Source organism: Piliocolobus tephrosceles, chromosome 3, assembly GCF_002776525.5.
Source record: "Piliocolobus tephrosceles isolate RC106 chromosome 3, ASM277652v3, whole genome shotgun sequence".
NCBI lineage: Eukaryota > Metazoa > Chordata > Mammalia > Primates > Cercopithecidae > Piliocolobus > Piliocolobus tephrosceles.
The window spans coordinates 110,517,370-110,536,174 of NC_045436.1; the positions used below are offsets into that span (position 1 = coordinate 110,517,370).

At 34.4% G+C, this 18,805-nt stretch overlaps 1 protein-coding gene across 4 annotated transcripts in view; it reads right to left on the reverse strand.

Moving 5' to 3' along the window:
* BMP2K (BMP2 inducible kinase) overlaps positions 1 to 18,805 on the reverse strand; it is a 144,388-nt gene that overhangs the window by 11,894 nt on the left and 113,689 nt on the right. For 3 of the 4 annotated variants that reach the window (XR_002733691.2, XM_023222475.2, XM_023222474.2), the window contains exon 15: positions 16,811 to 16,921. The exons of the other annotated variant lie outside the window; for it this stretch is intronic. Coding sequence is in view for 2 of the 3 variants with exons in the window: in XM_023222475.2 (XP_023078243.1) it covers positions 16,811 to 16,921 (111 nt within the window). In the remaining variant the exon portion in view is untranslated. The remainder of the gene's footprint in view (positions 1 to 16,810; positions 16,922 to 18,805) is intronic. 4 annotated transcript variants of the gene reach the window in all.

Below are 18,805 nucleotides of genomic sequence, written 5' to 3' on the forward strand. Positions count from 1 at the left end.
ACAAGTATTGCAAAAAATGTTTGAGCAATGAAGTACCACTCAAGTAAGTGTCAAGAGGACACAAATGGTACTTGAATCAGAAATGAATCAGAGGAAATAGGAACTAATATCTTGAAGCACAGTGCCAAGGGTTTTTCATGTATTACCTCTTATCTCCCTACTATTAGGCCCCCACAACATTTTAGGGCAAAAAATGCTCTGTAAGGTTTACTATGATGTTTCTTAGAGCTTTTTTCTCTTCAATCTTATTAACCACATTTTCAGAAACTTTCCTTGTTTTCCATGTTAGTTCACTGTCATGACTTCCTACCATTTCAAAAATATGCACTGTTAACACTCAAAACTCAGTCCTTGGATTTCTCTTAGCTCTTTGCGCTTTTTCCTTTTGGTGGCCGTAATACTCTTTCATAGCTCCAATTATATCGTGAAAGCGTAAGAAAGGATTTTGGGAGATTTAGTCTAACTTTTTTTATACATAAGAAATTTGAGACCTGCCCAAATTTAAGGCTATATATCAAAGCCATAATGACTTCTCTGCTGACACTGGCTTAAAACTCTCATCTGTAAATTCTACAATTAAATTACCAGTAGAATATTATCACCAGCAAAAATTCAACATAGTTTATCACCAACACACTACAAAATACAAACACAGACTTGTCTTGCATTTATTTTGTATCCTCATTAAAAAACCATACCCGAAAAATAAAAGTCACGAACAGGATGAAGACTCTTTTGTTTAACCTGTATGATGAGTACCCTGTATTATAGAGGTTTTTTTTTTTTTATTTTTTATTTATTTATTTTTTTTATTCTGTAGGGTTAAGTTCTATAAATACTATAAGGCTTTATCAACGAACAAAAGAATAAACTTTACAAAATTTATGAGAGATAAACATCCAAATAAGCCTGAGTTTTCTCATCCAGAAAACAGAGCCAATAATAGAACTTACGTGACAGGGCTGATCTTAATATAATTCATTTTATTTAGTGAATATTCACTAAATATTGGGTAGGAGTGTGTGTTAGATTATGAATGTGTATTTTGATAATGAATTCATTCAGCAGGGTACCGTATAGGATACAAAGATGAGTAAGACAATACCTGACGACTTCAAGAAGCTTATTCACTTAAAAATTTGTGAAATAATTATGTACATTTATGCATTCAGAAACATGCTAATCTGACTCTAGTGATCTGGAAAATGAGTGACCAAGGTAATAACAATTGGATAATTTTGAAAAACAAGCTTATATTCACCAAATAAATGTAAGAACATGAATTTACCAATTCTGTGCTTATAAGCCTTCATAAAAGGCTAATTTTAGGCCTTTTATGAAGGTGTTAAAATTTGACAATGAATTCATTCAGCAAGGTATTGTATGCTATACAATACCTTGGTGTTAAAATTTCAGACTTCATAGCCTTGCACAGTCCAAATAAGGATTCTAAACTCAAAAGTTAAAATTTGTAGTCAATGCCTAAAACATTTCTTAGGCTACATTTTCATATATTTGTTACAGCATTTTTTTAAACAAATACTTCATAAAAAGAATGAGATCCTAGTTAATGCCACACTATTTTAAACAAATATTGCAATATATTCTTAAATAAACCTTTATAAACTATACCAAAAAATTCAAAATATTTAGAAAATATCCAATGTGAAGAGAGAAGCATGTTTGCATCATACTATGCATACTACCACTCTTCTAGAATCAGGTTTCCTTTTAGAGGGCAGTTCTTCTAGTTATAAAACAGGTGGTACATTTTTAATCATATAAGAAGCTTCCAGTGTCAAGGAAATTTTGTTTTGATGTTCTTTTCTTAGCTGTCAGATTACAGAAGATAAATGGCTTGAAACTTCTATTGTAATTACATGCCTTCTGTTGTCTCATCATTGAGGGTGTAAGGGAGGGGCTGTAAGACTTTAAAGTTCACTTTGAATTGGCAGCATACTGCCTGCCATCATCTCCCAGCAATTTACCATGTTAGTCCCAAGGATTAGTGGATTAGGAGAAGGTTTTATCAAAATTTGTACTGCTTCTCAGAAGGCAGGCCAAATGACAGCGTTTGAGTATAAGAAGAGAATCCTAATAGTTGTGAACAGTATTTCCCAGCCAGATGAAAAATGCCATAAAACTGACATTTCCATTATGTTCTCGTATTAATATAAATTTTTATTTAAAATAGATTAATGCTTTGTTTTGCTATTTACAGACTAGAGTTTAGAATAAGACAAAGCCAGATTCCTACTTACAAACTGTGTAAGCTTAAGCAAGTCACTGAACCTTACTGAGCCTCATTTTCTACTCTATGTATAGAGTGGAATTCAATATATCATAACTATTATTGCTAACATCCTGAAGTTCTTCAAGAATCATACACTAGAATCTAAAATGAACAATACCTCATTGTAGCTTAAAAAACGGCCCAGGATTTGGACTGATAATCTGTAAATGTTATGTTCCAACAAATATTTGCTATATGTAATGTAATGTTTCCCAATCCTAAACTCAGTTTAACTTCCTATTAGATAATAAAGCTCACGAGGTGGGTCTAGGGTCTTTGGGAGCATTGAGGAAGTTCACCAAACCTAATTAAAAATTAAACGCAATATAAGAAATTTAAAACTTCAGTGACCTAATTAATATGGCCTACATGTCACTAAAACTCTTCAAATACAATTTTAGAATTTCAAGAACACTACGTTTTAGAAGTTGTAGGTGTTTATTAAAATTGGGTGGTCCACACTACATTGTATAATTCACAGAGCCACCTATCCTATGTTGGTATACAAACTAACTGTAAAACAGTGCCCTGAGGAGAAGAAACAGAATGGGTTTCAGGAAAGGGAATGAATACCATGCTTTAAATATGATTTTTATGAGTATACTGTAATGAACACTGGTAGTTAATCCTTTAGTGAAAATAGGAATGGCACTATTTTAAACAGATACTTGTAGTGGAAATCCTCACAAACAGGTTCTATATTTTAATGGTTTCATTCAGAAGAGAACACTAGCATAATAGTCACTCATTTAATCCTTTCAATTATCTTATCAAGTAGCCAGTACTATCTTCAATTTAAGATATATTTTACAAGAAGTTTGGGCTGGGCACAATGGCTCTTGCCTGTAATCCCAGAACTTTCGGAGGCTGAGGTGAGAGGATTGCTTGAGGCCAGGAGTTTGAGACAAGCCTAGGCAACATAGTAAGACCTAGTCTCTACAAAAAAAAAAAAAAAATAGCTGAGAATTGTGGTGCACACCTATAGTCCCAGCTACTTAGGAGGCTGAGGGAGGAAGATTGCTTGAGCCCAAGAGGTTGAGGCTGTAGTAAGCCTATGATCATGCCACTGCACTCCAGCCTGGGCAACAGAGCAAGACTCTTATCTCAAAAAAGGAAAACAAGTTTGCCAATACTCAATATCAAATGGTTAATCTGTGATAGAACTAAGATTTTTAACTCAGGGTTTTATAATTCCAAAGTCAATGGTCTTTCTGATAAACTACATTACTAACATCAGTTTTGTAACCTGACATAAAAGGTAAATATAATTCATGATAATTAAAATATCAACTTATGGAATAAAATATAACATCTGCATACAGCAGATTATTTATACAACTATTTGATTCTTGAATAAATGGATCATTATAAATTTAACTTTCCCAGAAATCAATGTTTAAAATTAAGAAGAGAAAAAACTAGACTTGATTCATTTTAAGACATGGTCTGCCAAAATGTTATATTCGCTAATCTTCCTAAAAGTCTGGAAATGATATCATAAACTAAGGCAACAAATAAATCAGAAAGATCATTCTTTGTGGCCAAAGTAAGGTAGGCCAGCTGACTGTACCAGATTGTGAATATATGAATTATCCTTAATTTCCTATCACAAACCTATTTACAGCTGTTCCCAGTCTCAAGGAGAAAAATTTTTATGTCTTGTTAGACACTCATTTTTCCAACTGTGCTACTGAGTTTCTCTCTCCAGAATACTGTTCTTTAATCCTTCTCCTTCTTTCACTTTCAGTCTTTCTATATACAGTTGAGCCCTGAACAATGAGGGGATTAGAGGCATCAACCTCCGACCACCGTCAAAAATCCATGTGTAACTTTCAACTCCTCAAAAACTTAACTGCTAATAGCCTACTGCTAACCAGAAGCCTTGCTGATAACATAAAGAGTCAACTAATACATACTCTGAATGTTATTATTATACACTATATTCTTAAAGTAAGTTAGATAAAACAAAATGTTAATAAGATATATTTACTACTAATTAAGTTAAAGTAGATTATCATAAAGGTCCTCATCCTCATCGTCTTCACACTGAGTAGGCTGAGGAGCAAAGAATGGGGGTTGTCCTTGCTGTCTTAGGGATAGCAGAGGCGAAAGAAAATCGGTGTATAAAGGAATCCATACAGTTCAAACCCGTGTTGTTCAAGGGTCAACTGTATATATAAACACCCCCACATCACATAATTTTGTCTTGCCCATGTAAAATCTAAATTCTTCCCTTAATCCTTACCTACCTACCTTTCTCTGTTCTCAGTAGGTAGGTAAGGATTAAGGGAAGACTCTTAATCCTTAATTAAGATTAAGGATTCTTCGAATCCTTAAGCTGGACTCTTCGAAAGAATAATCCGTTGCTCAACTTATTCAACTCCCATTCACTTCTCAAATCCACTGCAATCAGGATACCAACCGTATTATTCTTACCAAGATTAAATAATTACTAAATGCTAAATCTAAAGGACTATTCCCAGTCACCTTACCCCTGTGACCATTTCAAAAGATATGCTCAATCCTTTGGAAAAAATATATATATATTTTCTTTCTTCAGCTCTCCTGTACTTCTCCTGTCTCTATGGTCCTTCTTCCTCTATATCTTTTCCTAATCCCCTGTCTTGCCTCTTCACTGTTAGAATTAACCTGAATTTTCTTCTCATCCCTCTTCTAGTCTCTTCTAACTGGCATGAACTACCACTTTATGGTAAACCTGGTGGCCAAGATTTCTGTCCTGGATGTCTTCTTTTGTGTCTAAATTCCTACTAAAAAGATTCCAATGCCCCTACAGACAACTCAAACTCAACCTATGTGAATGTGAACTCTTTTTGACCTACCCTATATTCTCCCTTTCCAGAAAAGAACTTCACCAAATTTGCCAAAAGTCTGCTAATCATTTTAGGTTCCTCTCTTTCCTTCAAGGTCCCCTGCTCCCTCCCGTATGGTTACTAAATCCTATATATTCTGTCCCTCTCATCTCTCTCAGGCTGTCATTTCAAGCGTGGAGTCTTTTGCAATAGATTTATTTTAAAAGAAGGATTCTCACTATGTTGCCTAGGCTGGAGCGCAGTGGCTATTCATAGGCATGATCCCACTACTCATCAGCCCAGGAGTTTCGACCTGCTCCACTTCCAACCTGAGCCAGTTCAGACTTCCTTAGGCAACCTGGTGGCCCCCTCGCTTCCAGGAGGTCACCATATTGATGTCAAACTTAGTGCGGACACAGGATCAGCATAGGGCATTGCAGTCCAGAACTACTGGGCTCAAGCAGTCCTCCCGCCTAAGCCTCCCGAGTAGCTGGGACTACAAGCACATGCCACTGCACCAGCTGCAATAATCTTTTAATCACTACTTCTCACACTGTGAAGTAGTGAAACAATAGGTTTATTTCTTATTTTTGTTATTAATTCCCAATTCACATTGTCCAAGTGATTCAATACATATAAAGTTATTTCTCATTTGCTGTAGTCATGTTGTTGCAGACTACACTTTGAGGAGCACTGCTCCAGATGGTTTTTTTTTTTTTTTTTTTTTTTGAGATGGAGTCTTGCTCTGTCACCCAATCACCCAATGGAAGGACTTTAAACAGGAAAGGAATATGATTAGATAATCTTTCTAGACTGTGTATCTCATCTTTCTAGACTGTGTATCTAATCATATTCCTTTCCTGTTTAAAGTCCTTCCATTTCTAACTATTGCCTCCATTGTCTCCACAACATGATAGCCCCTGCCAACCTCTCCAGTTTAATTCAATATATCATAACTATTATTGCTAACATCCTGAAGTTCTTCAAGAATCATATACTAGAATCTAAAATAAACAATACCTCATTGTAGCTTATAAAATGGCCCAGCATTTGGACTGACAATCTGTAAATGTTATGTTCCAACAAATATTTGCTATATGTAATGTAATGTTTCCCAATCCTAAACTCAATTTAATATCCTATTAGATAATAAAGCCCACGGGGTGGGTCTAGGGTCTTTGGGAGCGTTGAGGAATTTCACCAAACCTAATACTGCCATCCTCAAATACCTGCAATTCTCTGAACATACTGAATTGTCTCAGAACTTTGCTCACAACTGTTCTCTCTGCTCTGAATGCCCTCTTCATTCCTACAAGTTCACATGCATTCATTTCTCAGGGATTACCATAAGTAACATCTTTTCCATGAAGCTTTCCTCATTTCCCAATCCCAACTCAACCAGAATAAAGCAACTCTCTCCTTTGTGCACCAACAGAATAATTTATCTACTGTAGCATTTGCATCTTAATTGCATGTAGTTTTCACGACTCTCTCAACCTAACCAATCTCGAAGTCCTTGAGAGGCAGGGGCTGTAATCTTTATAACAATCCTTTTAGATTTTCAGGTAAAACTCTATCTTGTAATAGAAATAGTTCCTGAATTAACTTCTGAGACTATGCTCATATTAATCAAGGCTGGGAAATTAGAAGGTAGAAGAAATAAGAGGCACCAATGCAAATATAAATTAAAACAGAAATTATCTGTACACGGCAGGATACTTAGCGCTATAAAAAATGCTATGAAAACACAGTAGCAGCAAGAAAAAGGATCAAAAAGTTTTACATACACTATACTTAACAAGTATAAATAATAGACCTACAAGGAAAATGAAGTAAATGTTTCAAAATTCAAATAGCTGTATTCATGTAATGAGATTGTGTTTTTCCCACATTATTCAAAGTTTTATGATATAGTTAATTTTTCATAAATTTTTAATTCAATTATAGCATAGACACATTTGTACATTGCTACATAATCTTCACTTCCATCATTTTAAAAACAGCATTAAATTTTAGTTACTAAATAAGCCATAATTTAATATTTCACCCAATACTGTATATTTAGAGTGCTTTAAATTTTGTTTCTACAACTAATGCTGTACTGAACATTTCTGTAGCTGCACTTTTCCCCAAGATGTTATGTTATTTTCTTAAGGTAAGTTCCCAGAAATAAGGCTTAAAAAAAAAAAAATCAAAAAACATTTTATTCGTAAGCTGCTCTTAAAATATGGAGTAAAATTAGCATAAGATATTGCTGATGGCATAAATTGGTAAAAGTTTTTTTTTAAGCAGTATATATATATATCTCTATATATATATAATCATACTAAAGTGTATTTACTTACCAGCTCCATTGTACATTTTCCCCCAAGCAATGTATTTCAACAGAGGAAACTATCAAAACTCTAAGATTAAGCTTCCCAAGTAAATGAGAATTTTTTTAAAACTTCCAGTGTGAGCATAAATCAGTGTATTCATTCTGTAGGCCCATCTAGCAATAAATCCATTCTGTAAATGTACATTCTGTTGGCCATTAGTCCTCCTCTAGGAATAATGTCATGTGTCAAATGTTCATGTGTAAGGATATTCAATAAAGAATTATTTAAAATACTACAAACTCTTCTTGATGGATTTGCAAAAGCAGTAGCAAAGAAACACTGTGATAAAAAAGTTTAAACATTAAAAATTTAACAGCTTCTAGAAATTCCCATAAAATTAAAAAGGTAAATCATTTGTAAAAATCAAGTGGACATATTAGTCTGATAGTTGAGATCTCACTGCACTGCATTCACCATATATAATAATCATGACAAAATCTAACATTTCCTGAAAAACTATGTGCCAGGCATTTTTTGTGCTTCACCAATATTTTTCTTATTAATCACTAAAAACCCTATGAGTCACATGTTATGGAATATTACCCCTGTTTTATAGATGAGGAAACTGATATACACAGCAAGTAGGTGATTTGCCTGGGTCAAACGCTAACAATAGACCTTAAACTGAACCCAGATAATTTTAACTTCAAGAATTTACTCATATAATTTTTAAATATAAGTACAATTAAATGTTATTTCTGATCCCTACTTTTTCAATACACACGCTTTGAGTATTTTATCATAATATAGGCATTGTATAAAAAACTGCCAAATTTGATAGTTTGATCATTGGCTCACCAAGCCCAATATTCAATCTCTGGTAGTGACACTAGGATTATTAGTTGTGAGAAAAATGAATGTCATTTATAATCTTGGCTGCAAAAAAGTTAGGTTATAGATTCATAAAGGTAAGGAAAGAAAATTAAAAGCACCCTATGTTTCAATTAATTAAACACTGTATTTGGATTTGGCAGAATGGCTCACGCCTGTAATACCAGCATTGTGGGAGGCCAAGGCAGTAGGATTGCTTGAACCCAGGAATTCAACATCACCCTGTTCAACAAAGCAAGACCTCATCTCTACTAAAAATTAAAAAATTAGGTGAGCATGGTAGCTTGTGCTTGTAGTCCAGGCTACTTAGAAGGCTAAGGTGGGAGGACTGCTTGAGCTCAGGAGTTCAAGGTTGCAGTGAACCGTGATCATGCCACTGCACTCCAGCCTGGGCAAAAAAGCAAGATGCTGTTTCAAAAACAACAATAAAAACTGTGTTCATATAAAAATTAGAGTAGAGTACAACTGGCTATGATATTATAGTCCTTTTGCTCCATAAAATGTTCTGATGGTTTTTATTCTTTAACAATAGATATGAGCTAAATTCCCATCTACATCCCAACTTTCATTAATAAATCTACAGATCCATCTTCTTATTTTTTCCCCAAGTCTCACTTTCAACTTTTATTTCGTTACCTCTTTTTTTAAGTGTCAGTTCTTTTATTTCTTCTAGTATCATTTACTCCAAGGGAATCCTCAATGTCAATTATTTTTTAAAAATTTATCCTAAACCCTCTGGGATTTCAACCTTTAATCAAAACACTTTCTGAAATTTGTGAGAAATCAGAAAAATTATAAACTATGTGGCAAATTCAGCACATCAAAATGTGTGAAATGCAGCTAAACAGTGTTTGAAGAGACATCTGTACCTTAAACCTTATGCTTTAAAAAGATCAGTGTAAAATTAAATACAGGTGTATGTTTTTATATTGTGGCAGACTTCACTGCACTTCCAAAATTGCCTTTTTAAAAAAATTAAAACTCTGTAGCAAGCCTATGTTGAACAAGTCTATCACTGCCGTTTTTCCAAGAGCATGTGATCACTTGGTGTCTCCATGTCACGTTCTGCTAATTCTTAAAATATTTTAAACTTTTTCATTATTATTTTATCTGTTATGGTGATCTGTGATCAGTGATCTTTTGATGTTACTACTGTAATTGTTTCGGGCTCCACAAACTGAGCCCATATAAGACAGCAAACTTAACTGATAAATGTTTATATGTGTTCTGACTGGTCCACCGATCAGTCGTTCCACATCTCTCCCCCTTTCCTTGGGTCTCCCTATTCCTTGAGACACAACAATACTGAAATTAGGCCAATTAATAACCCCAAAATGGCTTCTAAGTGTTCAGGTGAAAGGAAGAGATGCATTTGTCACTTTAAATCAAGAGTTAGAAATGACTAAGCTTAGAGAGGAAAGCATGCTGAAAGCTGAGATAGGCCAAAAGCTAGGCCTCTTGCACCATTAGCCGAGGAAAAATTCTTGAAGGAAAAAAGTGATACTCCAGTCATCAGTGATGAACGATAAGAAAGCAAAACACCCTTATTGCTGATATGGAGAAAATTTTAATGGTCTGGACAGAAGATCAAACCAACCACTGCATTCCCTTAAGCCAAAGCCTTAATCCAGAGTAAGGCTCTAACTCTCTTCAATCCTATGAAGGCTGAGTGAACTGAGAAACCTGTAGAAGAAAAGTTTGAAGCTAGCAGAGGTTGGTTCATGAGCTGTAAGGAAAGAAGCCATCTCCAGAACATATACGTACAAGATAACGCAGGAAGTATAACAAGTTATCCAGAAGATTTCACTAAGACCATTGATGAAGGTGGCTACACTAAACAACAGATTTTCAGTAGAGGCAAAACAGCCTTCTATTGGAAGAAGCCATCCAGGACTTTCAGAGCTAAAGTAAGTCAATGTCTGGCTTCAAAGATTCAAAGGACATACCGACTCTCTTGTTAGGAGCTGGTGCAATTGGTGACTTTAAGCTGAAACCAATGCTTACTTGCTATTCCAAAACTCGTAGGCCCTTAAGAACTATGCTAAAACTACTCTGTTTGTGCTCTATAAATGAAACAACAAAGCCTGGATGACATCACATCTGTTTCCAGCATAGTTTACTAAATATCTGAAACCCACTCAAAAAAACCCACTCAGAAAAAAAGATTCCTTTCAAAATATTCCTGCTCATTGACAATACACCTGTCACCCAAGAGCTCTGATGGAGAAGTACAGAAGATTACTGTTGTTTTCATGCCTGCTAAAATAACATCCAATCTGCAGCCCATGGATCAAGGAGTAATTGTGGCTTTCAAGTCTTATTAGCTGGATGTGGTAGCTCACACCTATAATCCCAGCTACTCTGGAGGCTGAGGTGAGAGGACTGCTTGAGGCCAGGAGTTCAAGACCAACCTGGGCAACATACTGAGACCCGAACACTAAGAAAAACTTTAAAGAATTTCCCAGGTGTCTTAGTACATGCCTATAGTCCCAGCTACACAGGAGGCTGAGGCAGGAGGATCACTGGGGCCCAGGAGTTCGAGGCCACAGTGAGTTATGATCATGCCACTGCATTCCAGCCTGGAAGACAAAGCAGGACCCATTTTGATAAGTCTTATTATTTAAGAAATACATTTCATAAGGTTATAACTGTCATAGATAGTGAATCCTCTCATGAATCTGTGCAAAGTAAAACTGAAAACCTGAAAAGAATTCACCATTCTAGATTTCATTAAAAATATTTGTGATTCATGAGAACAGGTCAAAATATCAACATTAACAGGACTCTGGAAGTTGACTGCAACCCTCATGGATGACTCTGAAGGGTTTAAGATTTCACTGAAAGAAGTAACTGCAGATGTCATGGAAAGAGCAAGAGAACTAGAAATGGAAACTAAAAATGTGACTAAATTGTTGCAGTCTCGTAATCATACTGGAACAGATGAGGAGTTGCTTATCCTTGAGCAAAGAAGTGGTTTCTTGAGATGGAATCTGTTCCTGGTGAAGATGCTGTGAACACTGCTGAAATGATTCAAAAGAATTTAGAATATTATATAAACATAATTCATAAAGCAATGGTATGGTTTGAGGGAACTAACTCCAATTTTGGAAGAAGTTCTACTGTGCATAAAAACTGTTATCAAACAGCACTGCATGCACAGAGAAGTCTTTCATGAACGGAAGAGTCCACTGACTTGGCAAACTTAAATCATTGTCTTATTTTAAAAAGTTACCATAGCCACCCCTTCTTTCAGCAACCACCACCCTAATCTGTCAGCAGCCTTCCATACTGAGGCAAGACCCGCCACCAGCAAAAAGATTACAACCAGCTGAAGGTTCAGATGATCGTTAGCATTTTTTATCAATAAGTTATTTTTAAATTATGGTATATATACTTTTTAGACATAATATTATTGCATACTTAACAGACTACAGTATAGCATAAATGTAACTTTCGTATGCACTGGGAAACAAAAAACAAAACACTGTGTGTGCCTCTTTATTGCAAAATATTCACTGCAGTATCTCTTAAAACATAAAAATTTTAGCATATGTCAATAAATAAAGACCAGATAAAGTCAAAAGTTGGTTCCTTAAAGAGATTAATGCCTTAGCAAGTTTGATAAAAAGGGGAAAAGACAAATTATTACTATTAGGTATAAAAAAAGGAATATCAAAATAGATCCTCCACATTTTGAAATGATGATACTGGAACATTATTAAAAACTTCATGTCAATAAAACCCTGTATCTCAGATGAAATGTACAAATTTCTTTAAAAATATAAATTTCAAAATTTACAGTGTAAGAAAACTGAACATCTAAACGGCCCTATAACTATTAAAGATATTAAATATGTAATTAAAAACCTTTTCACAAAGGTAAATTGAAGCCCAGTTTGCTTCACAGGTGAATTCTAAATATTTAGGAAAAAAATACACATCATACACTAACTCTTACAGAAAGTAGAGGTAACATTTCTCAACTCATTTTATGAGACCAACATAACTCTGAAACAAAAGTCTAAAAAAGAAAACCAAAGTTCAATATCCTTCATGAATAAAAAATCCTTTTAAAGACTGAAAACAGCAATATATTTTTTATAAAAGAAATCGTGGTCAACTAGGGTGTTTCCAAGAAATTTAAGGTTGGTTTGGCATTTGCCACTATTCTCATCCTCCCCCACTTCTCCATCACATTTTAGACTCAGTAATCTGTATCAAACTAAAGGATTTCTCAAGCCTGGAAAACACTGTATCTAATAAGCAAACTTCTTTACATCCTTCAGGTCTCAGTTTAAGGCTACCTTCTCTGGGAAGAAAATAATTTACAATAATTTGCTGAAACTCTTAGAGTGAAAGATAAAGAAAAGTGAAGAAAACGTGTGGAAAATGTGCAAAACCAAAGTATCCTAAGACAAATTAAAATACATTGCATTCAATAATACGTTATTTGCAATTAGAAATAATGTCTGTAATATAAAGCCAAGGAAATTTCTAAGATGCAAATATAAAAGACGAAGCGCTAGAAAACAGAGGGGAACAAAATTTAAATTAGAGGTTCAATCCAAAAGGCACAATATCCTTTTGTAAGTAAGAGGACTGATTTTAAAAGAAGAACATATAGAAAGAGGAAGAAAGAAAATTACCAAAACATATAAAGCAAGAAAATTTAAGTTTCCAGACTGAATAAGGCCTGTAAGGTACCCAGCACAATGAATAAAAGGTACAACATCTTGAATATTCAGAACAAGTTAATACACATGCTAAAAATGTTCATGGTGGGGCCAGAAAGGAGGAAGGGGAGGCAGGAATAAGAAAAAGAGGAAGAAGAAGAAACCCACCACAGTTCACACATAAAATATCAGAAAAGACAGTAATATCAGCTTTCTCAACAGAAATATGAGAAGCTACAATACCATGAAGGAGTGCCTCTTAAAACTCACAGGGAAAATCGTATCTAACCTAAAATTATTTGCCCTGCCAAATTATCAATCAGGTATCAGTTTAGGGAAAATACAAACTTTTAGTCAGCAAAGTTTCTTTTTTATTTATTTTTGTAGAGACAGGGTCTTACTAGGTCACACAGACTGGTCTTAAACTCTTGGCCTCAAGCAAGCAATCCTCCCACTTCAGCCTCCCAAAATGCTGGGATTACAGGCATAAGCCACCACACCCAGCCCAGGCAGCAAAGCTTAAAACTTCCTCTCATGCATATTTTCTCTAGCAACAACTAGAGGAGTTGCTTTACTAACAAACCAAGAAAAAGGACGAGAAGAGATCCAGGAATTTCCATAAAGATTGGTGGGGAAAATACTAGAATTATAAGTGTGTGGCAGCTCCAGAAAGCAACCAATTCTGATTGCAGAGCTCTATGAGAGATAAAATGAAGAATGAAAATGCCAGTCACCTTAAACTGGGAGGAAATTTACACTTCTAAACAGAGATTAATCAATGATAGGGTACATAAAAAACTAAGCAAACAAAAAACACAGTAATTATAAACACAGTAATTAACTCCAGGAAAAACAAGGACAGGAAATGTGATCATGGGATAGTAAACCTCAGTGGTGACAAATATTTACATATTAAAAAAATGTAGACACTGAACACTGATTCAACCAAAAACTGTGTCCAAAACATGCTGGAAGGATGTAAGGAAAGAACACATGTGTGTGTTTGTGTGTGCGCGCGCGCGCATGGTTGTGTATGTGTGAGGTGGACAAACTATAAAATATCTAAATCAAAACAAAAAAATCTCATTTTCCATAACAGAAAGTTCACAGATACTGTTTTTAAAAGTGCAGAGGTAAGAAATAGCATAATTAGCGTGATATATTAAAATGCCAGAAGTGAAAAATTACTTCTAAAGAGTTAAGTAGAGGAAGGGGACTGGCAGGGAGCAGGGAGGGAAGTGATTTTTTTTTTTTTCAAACCTTGTTAAATCTGACTTTTTAAACTATATATATACTTTAATAAAGTTTCAATTTACAAATTACTTTGTAAGATTATGATAAACTGCAGAAAAAAAGTATAAACTAATCTATTACAGTATCAAAGATGAGATTAAAAGTTTTCACAAAAACTTTTTTCTTTTAAAATAAAAAGAGCACAATTCCTAATAAAACCAGTGTAAGGAACACTAGATTCAGGACAGTGGTTCTTCTTACATGAACATTAGCATTAGACTTAAAACTTAAGTTCTTATAAGCATTCTGCAGCATAATTAAATTCATTTTATTCTCAAGTAGCATTCTCTATATGGTTTACTAAAAATTAAATTGTTTAGTAATTGTCAACCCTCAAATTCAAATAAGATGGTTTATCACATATACTTATCATTCTGTATTGTATATATACACATATACTTGGGAGTAGTTTTTTGCCTTTCTTAAGTACTAGTCCTAGAAATCTCCAGATGCTTTTTCAGTCTCACAACGCAAGTAGAATGTATTTTCACTGGATAGAACTCCTTTTTCCAACTTTTTCCTAAAGCTTATAGGGAGGTTAATTTTTGTTTCAGTAGGCTCAATTATTCTGCTATTAAAGAAAAATGAATGCCCCCAAATACTTTACCTAAAAATTATACAGACAAAGTATTTCAAAGCTTTATAAGTAGCAACATATTAGATTTTTTAACTTAATTATATATTTTAGATCTGATATATATTAAATTAACAGTGCTAATTTTGCAAGGTGATCACTTTTTCTTCTTTCTCTAGAGATGCATTTCTCCTATGACCATACTCTCCTTTATTCCAGTCTATATACTTAAATTTTTTTGTAACCAAATCATTCCAATGTTTATGTTCACACTGTTTAAAAAGATTTCTTTAAAAGGTAGCATTTATATTAATGGGCATTTTTTAAGGTCACTGTCCTAAATCTAAGGAATATGAATTTTTACAGATAGTCATAACTTTGTTTGTACATTCAATGAACAGTATTAGGTACCTACTGGGTTGGATACTGGGCAGGATTCAAAGATAGACAATTCATATTTCCCACCCTCAATAAGCGTAAAATCTAATATAAATACCCATAGTAAATAGTTAAATAGCAGCAATCAAGCTTAAATATGTGAACATGTTGCGAAGCACAAAATCTTTAAGCCAACTCAAAATAAGGGTGTCCAGAGAAAAGACCAATCATTGACATTTACTTCAGTTCTCCTAACTCTACTATTCATTTCCCCAGGGTTCTCTCATATGCTATTAAAGAGCAAGTAGTTGTATAGGTCCATGCAAACCTGAAAAGGATAATGTAATTCCTTCCAGAGGATGTAAAACAGCTAGTACTGAAACTGCTTTCTGCCACACATAGATCAGTATCTCAAGTCACTGAATACTATGTTCTTGAGAACTTACAAAGACTATTTTGAGTTGTTATAATTTTAAAAAGTAGTAAGTCCATGACCCAGGGTATTGGGGGTATAAGGGAACACATTTATGCAGAATAAGTAAACAGACACAGTAAGCTATGTTCTCCAGTTAATTATGTCATTTATGAAAAAGAAAACTTGAAAGCAGTAAGCAGAAAATAGCAAGAATGGGAACTGTTTTTAATACATGTCAAAGAGAAAAATATGGAGTGTGAAAGCAATGAAAAACAATCTTGTTTACTATCCTGTATATCCTAGATAACCAAACAAGTCTGAATGTTGAAAAGTTGTTCAATGTACTCAGCAGAAATCCTAAACATTCAATTCTTATTTTGGCTTTACATTTGTAAGTTTTCTTTTGTTGTTATTCCTGTAGTTTTTAAATGGTGTTACATATGTAACTTGCCTGAGTGAGAAATAAAAGGAACAGAACTGAAGAACATGGCTGACAGTTACCATGAATATATTAAACTTTTAATTTCTAATAAAGCATTATTTCTTCCAACATATTTCCCTGTGCCCAGATTAAAACTCTTTTTTCCACTATAACCATACATACATGAAAATTCATTTATGCCAATGCACGATCCTGTTCCATCCTAGTATCTTCCAAGTGTTAACTGGGTAATTTGAAATTATTACTGAAAACTTTTAACAGTGAAAAACATCAATATTTAAATTCTGGATTGAATCAAAAGCAGGGATATAAGAAGAAAAGAGTAGCTAAAACAAAGTGATTGTGACAAATACAAAATTATTAAGACTTTTAAGATGCATCTACAAGAGAGCATGTACAAACTAGGAAAATATCAAATTTTTAAGCAAAAGCCAAGTATAAAAATATCTTTAAATATTTTTTTCAATAGTATCCAATAATGAAGATGAAAAGAAGCAGTTATGTTTCTATTACATAAATCAGCATTTTTCTATGTTGGCAAAGATACAACTGAATAATAACTCAATGCAAAGAACATCATTAAGGAGAGTAGGATAGCTAAAGGTTAAAATATTTTCTACTTTCTGTAGCTAACATCAGAGTCTTACTTTCACTTTATAAAATTTTGCTGTTGTTCTGGTGTGTTTTATTTGCGATAGTGATGATGTTACATGTGTAACTTGCCTGAATGAGAAATGAAAGGAACAGAACCAAAAGGATCTTCTGGAGGATGGTTATGTGGAGCAGAAAGTGAGTCTACATTCTTATCTGAGGATGCTCTCTCCTCGAGCCTATCTGCAAAAATAAGATGAAACGAAATAAAAAATGAAATAAAAATGATCTTTAAATTAAAAAGTGATATACAACATAAATAAAAGTGAAAATTAAAGCACCAGCCTTTTTGAAAAATATTAGGTTCAGAATCTATCATTCTAAGTATTAGGGAGTAGTCCTGAATTTAATACATATTTATTGCTGCAAAAGCAAGTTTAACAATATAATCCATGATAGGTTTCACTAAATACAATTAACCTAATAATAAACTTACTCTGGTTCATTTAAATACTACTTGTCCTCAACTTTAATATATTGGGCCTGAACTCAAACCCAGCTAAATAAAAAGAGACATATTTGACAGACTGTCTCCAAAAATAAATTTAGAAAAAATCGTGCAAATGGTCATTCATCCATAAAGTAGGTAAATCTTGCTTCTCAATAGCAATAAAAATTCACTATATTTTACTTTTTTGTTCATTTTTCATACTACTTTGTATTATCAAACCATTCTCTCTCTCTCTCTCTCACACACACACACACACACGCACACACAAACACACATGCCCCTCCACACACTCACAAAGACTTACATAAAAACAGAGTTTACTGACTGACCCAACAAGTAAATTTGAGTATCTACTGTGTGCCAATGTGCCAGGCACTATTCTAGACAATTGGCATGTAATGTCAAACAAAACAAAGACCCCTGACCTTATGCAGATTATATGCTGGTGTGGAAAAACAAATAATAGGCAATAGACATAATAAGAAATGTATATGGTGTGTTAAAAGCTATAGAGAAAAATGTAGTGCAGGGTAACAGGAATTCAGGGAATGGGTAGAGGTTTTAGTAGTAGAGTAATTCTAATAGTCACTAGGTAAGAAAAGACTTGAAGGAAGCAAGGGAGTGAATACCTAGGAAAGAACAATTGGGAAGAGAAAGAGCTGGAGGCCCAGTGTATTTGAGTTGATATATCCTGACTCCCTAGTAATGATTATCTTTTCCCTGCTCTTAAACTCTCCATATAGGTCAGGGATGGGGGCTCACACCTATAATCTGGAAGACCAAGGCAGGAGGATTTCTTGAAACCAGCCTGAGCAACACAGAGAGATGGTCTTTTGATTTTTTTTCAGCAAGCATGTAATGAAATTTGGATCTCTCCCGATCTTTACAGAATGTTAACTTCACAATATTCTATAACAGTCAATAACAAACACATTACTTTAAAAACTCAAAAATATTGCTAAAAATTGAGGCTGCAGTGAGCCAAAATTGTACCACTGCATTCCAGCCTCGATGACAGAGAGACCCTGTCTCTAAAACAAACAAAAATCTCTCCACATAGTAGACACATACTAGTTGAGAACTTCCTGATTTTTGTAGGATGTCTCTCTAGCCTCCGATTCTTGGCAATCAAAATTCTATTTGAGACTCATTCTACCTCCTTTCCAGACATTTCAAGCATTTCTACCAGCAGACCTTTGGTCCACAGCCATTTGAAAAAATCCAAATCATGTTTAGACTGACCTATATTCCAAGAACTCCATGGTAAGCTGTACTGGTTTCAACTGAGTTTTAAGGGACTGCAGTGTAGGGGAGGCAGAACCCAAGTAGAACTGGAATTCCCTAAAAACGACTTTCAATTTTGGAGTGAAGCAAAAAGCCCCAAGTTCAAGCAGCATCTCTTCTAACAGTGCTGTTTACATTGAATGTACATTTCAGTTACCTGGGGATTTGTTAAAATGTAGACTCTGATGGAATGAGTTTGGGGAGGATCCTGACATTCCGCACTTCAACTAGCCCCCAAGTGATACTGATACTGCTGTCCAAGAAGTACACTCTTGAATAAACAAGGCCCTAGAGTCTACAATATTCTAAATATAACTACTCCTATGGGCAAC